Source organism: Phragmites australis, chromosome 21 (assembly GCF_958298935.1).
Source record: "Phragmites australis chromosome 21, lpPhrAust1.1, whole genome shotgun sequence".
In the NCBI taxonomy this organism is placed as follows: domain Eukaryota; kingdom Viridiplantae; phylum Streptophyta; class Magnoliopsida; order Poales; family Poaceae; genus Phragmites; species Phragmites australis.
The window spans coordinates 7,685,128-7,696,876 of NC_084941.1; the positions used below are offsets into that span (position 1 = coordinate 7,685,128).

Here is an 11,749-nt window from a genome sequence, read left to right on the forward strand (position 1 = left end):
TCCCCCGACGACCAGGAGAGTCGAGTACCGGGAGAGGTGTGCCTGGGGCTGCGAGCAGTAGCCCCCTGGGCACCCGAGTACCCCGAGGATTCAGCGAAGGAAGTTTCGGGAGAGAGTGCTCGGGGCTGCGAGCAGCGGCCCCCGAGCACTCGGTTCCCCGAGAATCCATACAATCAAGACCGGGAGAGAGTGCTCGGGGAGGTGAACAGTGACCCCCGAGCACTCGGTTCCCCGACGACCCAGGAAGCCCGCTGACAGTGGCCCCCACAAGGGTCCAGCGATGAGGTGTCAGCCAGTGAAAGGCCTAAGGCCGCATTTAAGAGCGCGCGTGGCCTGTCATCTCCAACTGCTCCCGCCACGCTCGGTGTCAGTTCCTGCCATATTCTAGCAGAAGGGCGTGGGGACATTTAATGCACGGGTCCCATCCCGCGCTATCCGGCGCGCCTGGGGAGAGCATCATGAGGCTCGAGGCGTTCTGTCTGCCGCGCTGCTGTGGCAGGCGAACAAGACCGGGCAGGCATGCCAGGCCGCTCAGCGGCTGCCCGATGGGCCCTCTCCACGGCGCCCGTTGCCTGCGCCATCATGACGACTGAAGACTGGGCGCGGGGCGCATTTTCAACCCCCCGTCACTTCGCACAGACGCCATGATGACACCTTTTCCATTTATAGCACCTTGGAACTCGTGCCCTCCCATTCGGGGCACGCTACCGCCGGCGGGTATTTAAGGAGCCGGCAGGCGCGGACAAAAAAAGGGAGTCTGGAGGTCTGAAGTCTGAGAAGGAGAGTTAATTCAAGGGCAACGCTCGAACTCTCAGGCAAGCGCACTCAGAGCCAATGAACACACACACACACACACACAGATCGAAGAGCACCTTCATACGAGCATAGAAACCGAAGAACAAGGAGCCCCAGGCTTTAGGATAGACAGACATTCTTGTAACTAGCACATTCCTGGGAGACATTCTCAGGACATTTATAGCATCCACACAGGAGTAGGGTGTTACGCGCAGTGCGGCCTGAATCTATCTAAAAATCCCCCAGCGCATTTACTCTTTTCTGCATTAGATCATTCCACCCCACCAGCCATCGCATTTACATCCATTTATTTCTCCAGCAAACTCATTCAGAATCATCCCCCCGGCCGAATCTCTAAAAAGGGATCCCTCAGGATCCCTGCGACAGGAGCTAACCCTCCAACAATACTAAATAAAGTTTTTATGTATTCTATATATCTGATAAAAAAATTCATATTAAATTCTTCAATTCTATATATAGATTTCTACGGGAGTCAATCCGATGGAGGAGGAAATATGCCTTGTGGATAGTTGCACCACAAATTCTATACTTAAGGAAACAAAATATTTCCAAACTCTTATGAAGAGACAAGAAAATATTTTGATAATCGCTGGACATGATGCAATAATTATTGGCTCCGATCGTGCCATAATTACTCTCCCTATAGGTACTCAAGTTATAATGGATGATGCTTTATTATATCCTGATTCAACTTGTACCTTACTAAGTTATAGAGATATACGTCAGAATAGTTTTCATATTGAAAACCATGATGACAATAAAGAGAAATATCTCCTCTTAACGAAAAACAACAGATATGGTAAACAAGTACTTGAGAAAATTCCCTCTTTATCGTCAGGATTATACTACACATACATCAAACCCGTAACAAATATTGCGTACAAAGTAATTTTTCAAAATATCAATGCATTCCAAACTTGGCATGATCGCTTTTTCATCCCGACATAGGGATGACGCAAAAAATTATCAGAGATTTCACTGGTCATGATTTAAGTGATGCTAAATTTCCTCAATCTTCGAATTTTATGTGCATTGTATGTGCCACAGGAAAGCTAATTTTAAGACCATCTTACCTTAAAATTCAAGCAAAATCACTTAAATTCCTTGAACGTGTTCAAGGTGATATATGTGGTCCTATCCAACCATTAACTGGACCATTCAGGTATTTTATGGTTCTAATAGATGCATCTACATGACGGTCTCATGTGTGTCTCTTGTCCACATGAAACCATGCATTTGCCAAAATAATAGCTCAAATTATTAAATTACAAGCATATTATCCTGAGAATTGAAGTCAATCAATTTGAATGGACAATGCTATAGAATTCTCCTCACGTGCCTTCAATGACTATTGTATGGCCCTAGGAATTCAAGTTCAGCATTCTGTCCTATATGTTCATACTCAAAATGGTTTGGCAGAATCCCTTATCAAGAGAATTAAGCTCATTGCACAACCCTTATTACATAATTGCAATTTATCAACTTCTTGTTGGGGTCATGCAGCTTTACATGTTGCTAACTTAATTCAATTGCAACCTACTGCATATCATAGTACTTCCCCTCTACAATTAGTACATGGAAATTCATCAAGTATTTCCCATCTGCGTAAATTCGGTTGCGCTACATACATACTGATCTCACCTCCGCAGCGTACATCCATGAGCCCACACAGGAAATTAAGGATCTACGTGGGGTATCAATCTCCATCGATTATTAAATACCTTGAGCCCTTATATTCAATGAGGACCATTTTCCAACATTAGGGGGAGATTTTAATTACCAAAAAGAATGCCAGGAAATCAACTGGAATGTCCAAGGTATTTCTGCTTTAGATCCACGTACTCAAGAATCTGAACTCAAGTTCAGAAAATCATCAATTTGTAACATATTGCACATAACCTGTCAGATAAATTTACTGACTACAAAAGTGTCACAAAATCCTATAATCTTGCCAAAAATGTGCCCGAAAGAGTGGATGTACCAATAAAAACCACTCAATTCCCTATTCAAAATAAGAGAGGGATAAGTACAGCCACAAAGGAGGATACATCTTCTTGTAAGTGCCAAAGGAAACCAAGGAAGAAACCCTCTGATACAGCAAGTGCAAGTCAACCTCAAGTTGACACACACCCGATGTATAGTATACACCCAGTGGATGGGCAACATCTACAACCCAGATCAATAGTGCATTCAATTAATGATACTGAGATATCAGAATACCCTGACTCAATCAAATTGGGAAATCATGAACAGTCACCAAGGGTACAAGAGATTTCCGCCAACTATTTAGATTTTGGATAATCATATGACCGAAAGACTACAATTGTCGACATATACTTCTCCACTATGATTGCAAACAACCTCCAAAATAATCCATATCCCAAGACTATGGCAGAGTGTAAACAACGCTCGGACTGGACTCAATGGAAGGATGCAATCTAAACAGAGATAGCCTCGCTTACAAAAAGAGAAATATTCACAAACGTAATACCTACACCTCCAAATGTCTTCCTTGTGGGATTCAAATGGGTTTTCATCTGGAAATGGAATGAGAACAACGAAGTGGAGAGATATAAAGCAAGGCTTATATCACAAGGGTTCGCGCAAAGACCCATCATTGATTTTAATGAAACCTATTTTTCAGTCATGAGTGGAATCATATTTCGATATCTTGTCTCATTGGCATTTTAGAATCATCTATCTATGCAGTTGATGGATGTAGTGACTGCATATCTATATGGGTCACTTGATTCAGACATATACATGAAGGTTCCTGATGGAATCCAAATTCTGAATCCAAATGCAAATTGCAACATATATCGTGTAAAGTTTAATAAGTCACTATATGGCTTAAAGTAGTCGGGACGAATGTGGTACAACCGACTTAGTGAGTTCCTTCTGCAGAAAGGCTACTCCACCAATGATGATTGTCCATGCGTGTTCATCAAGAAATCCTCAACAAAATTTTGTATTATCTCTGTGTATGTTATTAACCTAAACATCATTGGCAACAAACAAGATATCAATGAAGCATGTGATCATCTAAAGACGGAATTCGAGACGAAGGATTTAGATAAAACCAAATTTTGCTTGGGTTTATAACTCGAGTACCTTCCTTCAGGAATTATGGTACAACAAACTGTCTATATCTTGAAAATATTGGAGAAATTCAATATGGATAAATCATATCCATCTAAAACCCCTATGGTTGTTCGATCTCTAGATATGGAGAAAGATCTATTTAGACCACAGGAAGATGGAGAAGAGATATTGGGACCCTAGGTTCCATATCTCAGTGCTATTGGAGTGCTTATGTATCTTGCAAATTGCACCAGGTCTAATATCGTATTTGCAGTGAACTTACTAGCTAAGCATAGCGCTGCTCCAACTAAACGCCATTGGATGGAAGTTAAGAATATCTTTCAATACCTCTAAGGCACCAAAGATCTTGGTCTATTATTTCAGTTTCCAAGAAACTAATATTCAAATATGATTGGATACACTGATCCTATCTACTTATCAGATCCTCACAATACCATATCACAAACATGCTTTATGTTCCTACATGGTGGGATAGCCAATTCATGGAAGTCTTCCAAACAAACTCTAGTGGCTACACCTACCAATTATTCTAAAATAATTGCATTATATGAGGCATCACATGAATGTGTGTGGCTTCGCAGAATGATAAACTACATACAACAGTCAGGTGTTATTAGTTCCATTGAATCACCTACTATTATCTACGAAGATAATACTGCTTGTGTTGTTCAGATGCAAACAGGTTACATAAAGAGCAATATCACTAAACATATTACCCCTAAATTGTTTTATCCTCATGAGTTACAATAAAGTAGGGAGATAAACATCTTGTAAATTAAATCTTATGATAATCTCACAAATATATTTACAAAGCCCTTACCAATTTCGATATTTCAAAAATATGTTCATGGTATTGGTATGCGACGACTTCGAGATTTGCAAAAATCAGAGGGAGTCTCCTCCTAAATTTAACCTCTTCATACATTATATTGCATTATTTTCTCTTTATCAATTTTACTTATAAAGTTTATCATAAAAGATTTTTAATAAGATAATATCTACATAAGATCATATATCATATCTCTTATTTTCCATACTGGGATTTTTAAAAGAGGTATACAAGACATATCTATTGTTCTTTAAACTCGTTTATGGATTTTTCCTTTTACAAGATTTTCTCATATAAATTAATAAAGAGATAATAATTAATATATGCTGTATCGTTTTCTCCTTATTTTCTCACTAGGTTTTAAAGAAATTTTAACAGCATATCACTACTACTCGCATCATATTTTCTCATAGAATTTTTAGAGTAGCTTTCAAGATGAAATATATAGGTATATGGACCGCATCGATCAAGAAAAAGTGTTAGAAATTAAATGATTTTCATATAACTATCGAGCAGTTACTCCCGAATAGTTGTTTGATCGAATAGGTATCTGTTCAGAAGAGATGTCTCCACGAACAGATACCCCTCTAACATATATAAATATATAACACTCATCAATAAAATAGACAATTCAAATATGTGTTTATCTATTACTACTCTTTGTAATCTAATCGTTCTCAACATATATAGCGGAAAATGTGCAACGTGCGAATGCCGGGGTTCTCACCGATTCATACGGAATTCATAGATTGTGAACACGCACACAAGCACGAATGCATGCTTGTGGATTGATTGTACAGCTAATGACTGGCTGGCTATCTGTTCAAGAAAACATAAACAAGAGGGCTTACTGGTGAACTAATTCAGAACTAATGAACCAGTCAACAAAGGCAGGATTGGAAAATTTTACTGCGATCGATGGCTTGCCGGGAATTTAAATCAGTTTCAACGCGGAGCGTAATGGACGCGATACTAACACGGAGAAAACGTTGTCTGAACACTGTCATCGTGTAGTTGTCAGCTTGCTCAGAACTCAACAAAGTTACAATATATAATTTGTTTTGGGAGAAGAAAGGAGAAGAAGGGGATGGAGAGCAGCTCGTGCGCCGTCTGCCACGGCGACATGCGACGTAGCCGCAGCAGTGGCGGCGGCGGGCAGGCCATCTTCACGGCGGAGTGCTCCCACCAGTTCCACTCGCGCTGCGTCTCCGGGTCCGGGAGCGTCGCGCACGGCCGCTTCGTCTGCCCGCTCTGCAGCGCCAGGTGGCGCGAGCTGCCGTCGTTCCGCTCCACGAACCCGTCGCCGCGGCCGCCACCGCCGTCGCCCGCCTTGGCCGTGCCGTCCCAGCCGTTCTTTCGGCCGATGGAGCCGCGCGTGTTCGACGACGACGACCCGGTGGACCGGGCGCCTCGGCTTTACGGTGACCAGCACCGCGGTGCAAGCGCGGAGGCATCCAATGGAGGATCAGTGGCGCTCACCACGCACTGCGAGTACTCGGATCTCGCGAGGGACGCGTCCCACGACGAATTCGCCGTGCTCGTGCACGCCAGGGCTCCAGGTGTCGGGGCTGGCGGCGGCGCGACGGCACCGCGCGCGCCACTCGACCTGGTGACCGTGCTCGACGTGAGCGCCAGCATGGTGGGGAGCAAGCTGGCGCTGCTGAAGCAGGCCATGGGGTTTGTCATCGACAACCTCGGGTCCCGGGACCGCCTCTGCGTCGTGTCCTTTTCCTCCGGCGCGTGCCGCTTGATGCGGCTGGCGCGCATGTCGGACGCCGGGAAGGCCCTGGCGAGGCGCGCCGTGGAGTCCCTCACGGCCGGCGGTGGCACCAACATCGGGGAGGCCCTTCGAAAGGCTGCCAAGGTGCTTGATGAGCGCATGTGCAGGAACGCTGTCGCCAGCGTTGTGCTCCTTTCCGACGGGCAGGACACGTACACCGTGCCGAGGCGCGGCGCGCACGGCCGCGACGCCAACTACGACGCTCTCGTGCCGTCCTCCTTCGCGTACACCGGCTCGGGAAGCCGGTCGGCGCCGGTCCACACGTTTGGATGTGGTACGGACCACGACGCGGCAGCGATGCACACCATCGCCGAGGCCACGGGCGGCACGTTCTCGTTCATAGAGGACGAGGCGGCCATCCAGGACGCCTTCGCGCAGTGCATTGGCGGGCTTCTCTCGGTCGCCGTGCAGGAGCTGCGCGTTGACGTCACGTGCATGGACCAGGGCGTGCGCGTCCGAGTGGTCAAGTCCGGCAGCTTCGAGAGTCACATCGACGCGGACGGCCGCGCCGCCTACGTCGACGTCGGCGAGCTCTACGCGGACGAGGAGAGGCGCTTCCTGCTGTTCGTGCACGTGCCGAGAGCCCTCGCCGCAGACGACGCCACGCACCTGGTCAGGGTGAGCTGCGCTTACCGTGACACGGCGACCGGACGGGCCAAGAACGTGTGCAGCGAGGACACAGTGGTGCTGAGGCCCGCGCGCGCGGCGACAGCGGAGCGCTCCGTGGAAGTCGAGCGCGAGCGCGTCCGGGTGAAGGCGATGGACGGCATCGCCGCGGCCCGGGCGGCGGCGGAGCGGGGCGCGCACGCGGAGGCGGTGGAGATACTCCGGAGCAGGCAGAGGTCCGTGGCGCGGTCGTCCGCGGCGCGGGCGGGGGACTCCATGTGCACCGCGCTGGAGCGCGAGTTGCAGGAGATGCGCGCGCGCGTGGCGGACCGGCGGCGGTACGAGCTATCGGGGCGCGCGTACGTTCTCGCCGGGCTGAGCTCTCACGCGCAGCAGCGCACCACGTCGCGGCAAATGGTGTTCAGCGGGCGGACGACGCGGGACGGCGAATCGGTGGAGCAGCACAGAGTGGCGTTGGCTACAGCGGGCGCCACGACATCGTACATGACGCCGGCGATGCTGGACATGCTGGACCGATCGCGGAGGTCGCAGGAGCTGCTGCTGCAGCAACGCCAACAACAGTCGAAGGAGCGGAGAAGAACCTTTTGAGCCTACTAGCCCTGTTTGGCGTAGGGTTTTTATCGGTAAATAAAATTTACCGAAAATTCAAATAAAATATTGTTGTGTTTATATTAACCTTTTTCACTGGTAGATCCGATAAACTAGATATATTAGATATATCTGAGCGAAATTCTTTATCTTAATTTGGAGGACTACAAGTCTCATATCTATTTTAGATCTAGAGTTTTTAGAATAATATAAAGTGGATAAATAGCTTAAAATCAAAATAAGATGTATCACCTAAATAACCTGACGTACATGTAGCTCTAGTTTCACAAATTCTTAGAGTTAGAGATACCTAACTCCAAAAAAAATTCGAGATGGAGCTATGCCAAACATGCACTAAGGGAATGTTTAGCTAGTCTCTGGATTCCACAATGGATCTAGGCGAATCCATGTCAAGCGGGACCACTTTACGATTATGTGGAGCGGTCATAATATTGCTCCAAATGTGGACCCACCCCTTGAAAAACAACCATTCATCTGAGTTGAGAGGATGTTATCTGCTTTTACCATTGATCCACCGATAAATCTGCTCCTCTGTAGATCTGTAGAGCAAAGCGAGAGCCCTACCAAACATCCTCTAAGCAAGATTTGAAGGATGTTAGGAAATATTTGTTGTAAATATGATTGTATCTTTGTATTCAAGTCAAGATCCGACTATAGATAGAATCATTTGTATAGATAGAAATATCTAATCTTGTCGGTCAAGTATGTAAACCAAATCATGTAAATCTTGCTGCCGGTTTGACCTATATTAACACGTAATACTCACCAATTACCAACTATTCTCACATGGTAACCAGAGCCCCTTCTCCTCATTAGATCGCATCTTGGTCACATGGCGGTCGGCTCCTCCTCATTGGCCTTCACCATGAAGCCGTTGTTCGGCCATCCAATCACGAAGAAGCTAGCCAAGAACAACCACCTCCTATGGAAGGCACTAATCCTTCCGGTTGTGCGTGGAGCACAGCTGGAGGGCTTCCTCGATGGCACAAGCATACCTCCGAAGAAGGAAATCAACGCCAAGGAAGGAGACAAGACGGTCAAGGGACTGAACCCTAAGTATGCACGATGAGAAGCCTCGGATCAGCAGGTCCTTGGCTATCTATTGTCCTCTCTCTCTCTCTCTCTCTCTCTCTCTCTCTCTCTCTCTCTCTCTCTCTCTCTCTCTCTCGGGAAGTCTTGACACAAGTTGTCGCCATGAAGACGGTTGTGCAAGCATGGCACGCCATTGAGGACATGTTTTCATCTCAGACGCTTGCACGGTCGGTGAACACGCGCATAGCGTTGGCCACGACAAAGAAAGGCAACATGACGAGTGCCGAATATGTCAGGAAGATGAAGACGCTCGATAATGAGATGGCGTCCATCGGCAAACCTCTAGACAACGAAGAGTTGGTTTCATAAATCCTAACAGGCCTCGATTATGACTACACTCCTCTCGTGTTGGCTCTTGTGTCACGAGTGGAACCAATCTCAGTAAGCGAGCTATATGCTCAGCTGCTGAGTTTTGAGATGCGAATGGATCTTCTTCAAGGCAGTCAATCTCAATCATCCACCAATGTCGTATCTCGTGGTGGTCGTGGCAGCGGGTGTGGTGGTGGCTCGCATGGCTGTGCAGGATGCGGGCACAACAACAATGGTTGCGGCAACCGCGGTGGCTACTCCAATAACACGCGCTCCAACTACAACAATAGTAGCAACAACACTTCACACCGCCCCAAGTGTCAGCTATGTGACAAGGAGGGTCACATGATTGTCAATTGCTGGCATAGGTACGATGACTCATTTGCTCCTAAGTAGAGGAGTGCCGGTGCAGCAACACACTCAAATGGAGTGGACATGAAGTGGTATGATGATATTGGAGCCACTTACCACATCATTGGAGAGCTCGACAAGCTAACTGTTCGAAACAAGTACAATGGTAATGACAAGATTCATACATCGAGTGGTGCATGTATGGATATCAGCCATATTGGTCACGCTGATGTTCATACCCCTAGTCGTAATCTTCATCTAAATAATATTCTTCATGTTCCGAAGGTTAGAAAAAAATATTGTTTCCATTCATCGTCTTGCTACTGATAATCATGCCTTTTTGGAATTTCATCCTATTTTTTCTTGATTAAAGACCAGGCCATGAAGAACACACTTCTTAGAGGGAGGTGTCACAATGGACTCTATCCTCTTCGTTCTGTGTCCACAAAGAAACAAGCCTTTAGGGTTGTCAAGCCTTCTATTGCTAGATGGCATAGTTGCCTAGGACACCTATCATCTCCTATAGTTCAGAAAGTTATTAGTCTTAATAATCTCCCCTGTCTAAGTGAGTTAAATAATGAATATGTTTGTGATGTGTGCCAAAGAGCCAAGAGTCATTAGTTGCCATATCCTAAGTCTTCGAGTGTGTCAAAATTCTCGTTAGAACTTGTGTTTTATGATGTTTGGGGTCATGCAGTAGATTCTGTTGTAGGCAGAAAGTATTATGTTAGTTTTATTGACAATTATAGTAAACTTACATGGATTTATCTTCTTAAGTTTAAAACTGAAGTATTCTAGAAATTCCATGAGTTTCAGAGTCTAGTTGAAATGCTCTTTGATAGAAAATTTATCACCATGCAAACTGATTGGGGAAGAGAGTATGAAAAGCTTCACTCTTTCTTTCAAAGAATTGGCATAACTCATCATGTCTCCTGTTCTCATGCCCATCAACATAATGGTTCTACGGAAAGAAAGCATAGACACATAGTTGAAGTTGGTCTTGCTCTTCTTGCTCGTGCTTCTATGCCTCTCAAATTTTGGGACGAGCATTCCTCGCTGCTACTATTTGATTAATCACACTCCTAGCAAAGTTATACAATACACTACTCCTTTAGAATGTCTGTTTCATGAAAACCATATTACTCTTCCATGCGAGTGTTTGTATGTGCTTGTTGGCATAATCTTCGTCCTTATAATTCTCGCGAGCTACATTTTCGTTCAAAGGAGTGTGTTTTTCTTGGGTACAACAATTTTCACAAAGGCTTTAAGTGCCTTGATATTTCATCTGGCCGTATTGACATCTCTAGAGATGTTATCTTTGATGAAATAGTTTTTTCCATTCTCCAAATTACATTCTAATGCTGGTGCTATATTGCGTTATGAGATTCTTGTCCTTCCTCCAACTTTGACAAAGCCTACTACTTTTGATCATGGGGGGTGAATATTTAGGTTGATAGTCCTAGCACTAATATTTTTTTATGAGCATGAAGAAACAAGAATTCAACAAGAAATATTAAGTTATGGTGGCGTAACAGGACTTGAGAGCACCGACATAGGAATCAGAGGTGATCTTTGTGTTGAGCCTGCTCTGCCAGGATCTATCTCTCCTTTGGGATCTGTCTCAGGTGCGTCTGGTGTGTCTATGCGTGATGTGAGTCACGCACCATGTGATGACTCCGGGCCCCTCGCTCAAACCTGGCTTGGCCGTCAGGTGACACGACGCGAGAGCAGCCGATTAATCTTGCGCCACACTTAACAGCGGACATGCGGTGCAGAGCGAGTGGGTGTGGGCCAAGCGCACCTATGCCACACTCGACTTCAGCCAAAACCAGCAACACACAGTGGCACAACAGTAAGCTCGGTGTCCCACTTGGATCCGACTCCACTCACGATGTTGCACGACAAACTGCCTTAGGATTATCTATAGCAGCAGCTCCTGCAGCTCCTACAAGGTTACAAAGTGGTATTAGCAGGGAGAAGGTATACACTGATGGTACAATTAAATATGGGTTCCTTAGTTCTGTAGGAAAACCTCAAAATTTAGAGGAAGCTTTACATAATAGAGAATGGAAACTTGCTATGGATATTGAGTATATAGCTCTGATGGAAAATAAAACTTGGCACCTAGTACCACCAAAAAAGGGTAGCAATATTATAGATTGTAAATGGGTGTACAAGATTAAAAGAAAGTCTGATGGATCTATAGATAGATACAAGATTCGTCTAGTTGCTAA

General features: G+C 45.6%; 1 protein-coding gene and 1 non-coding gene across 2 annotated transcripts; both read left to right on the forward strand.

Annotated features, from left to right (window-relative positions):
- The first annotated feature begins 5,822 nt into the window (after window positions 1-5,822).
- On the forward strand, window positions 5,823-7,897 carry LOC133903978 (E3 ubiquitin-protein ligase WAV3-like). Its single transcript, XM_062345478.1, has one exon. It carries the CDS (start codon window positions 5,835-5,837, stop codon window positions 7,740-7,742), a length of 1,908 nt encoding a protein of 635 aa, XP_062201462.1. The 5' UTR covers window positions 5,823-5,834; the 3' UTR covers window positions 7,743-7,897.
- Window positions 7,898-9,134: 1,237 nt separating this feature from the next.
- Window positions 9,135-9,273, forward strand: LOC133904183 (small nucleolar RNA Z247). The gene has a single exon (XR_009907418.1). It is a non-coding gene; the product is annotated as a small nucleolar RNA Z247 (small nucleolar RNA).
- Window positions 9,274-11,749: the final 2,476 nt, after the last annotated feature.

Excerpts from the sequence above, each read along its gene's own strand:
- LOC133903978 (XM_062345478.1), top strand. The coding sequence starts at position 5,835 with ATGGAGAGCAGCTCGTGCGCCGTCTGCCACGGCGACATGCGACGTAGC.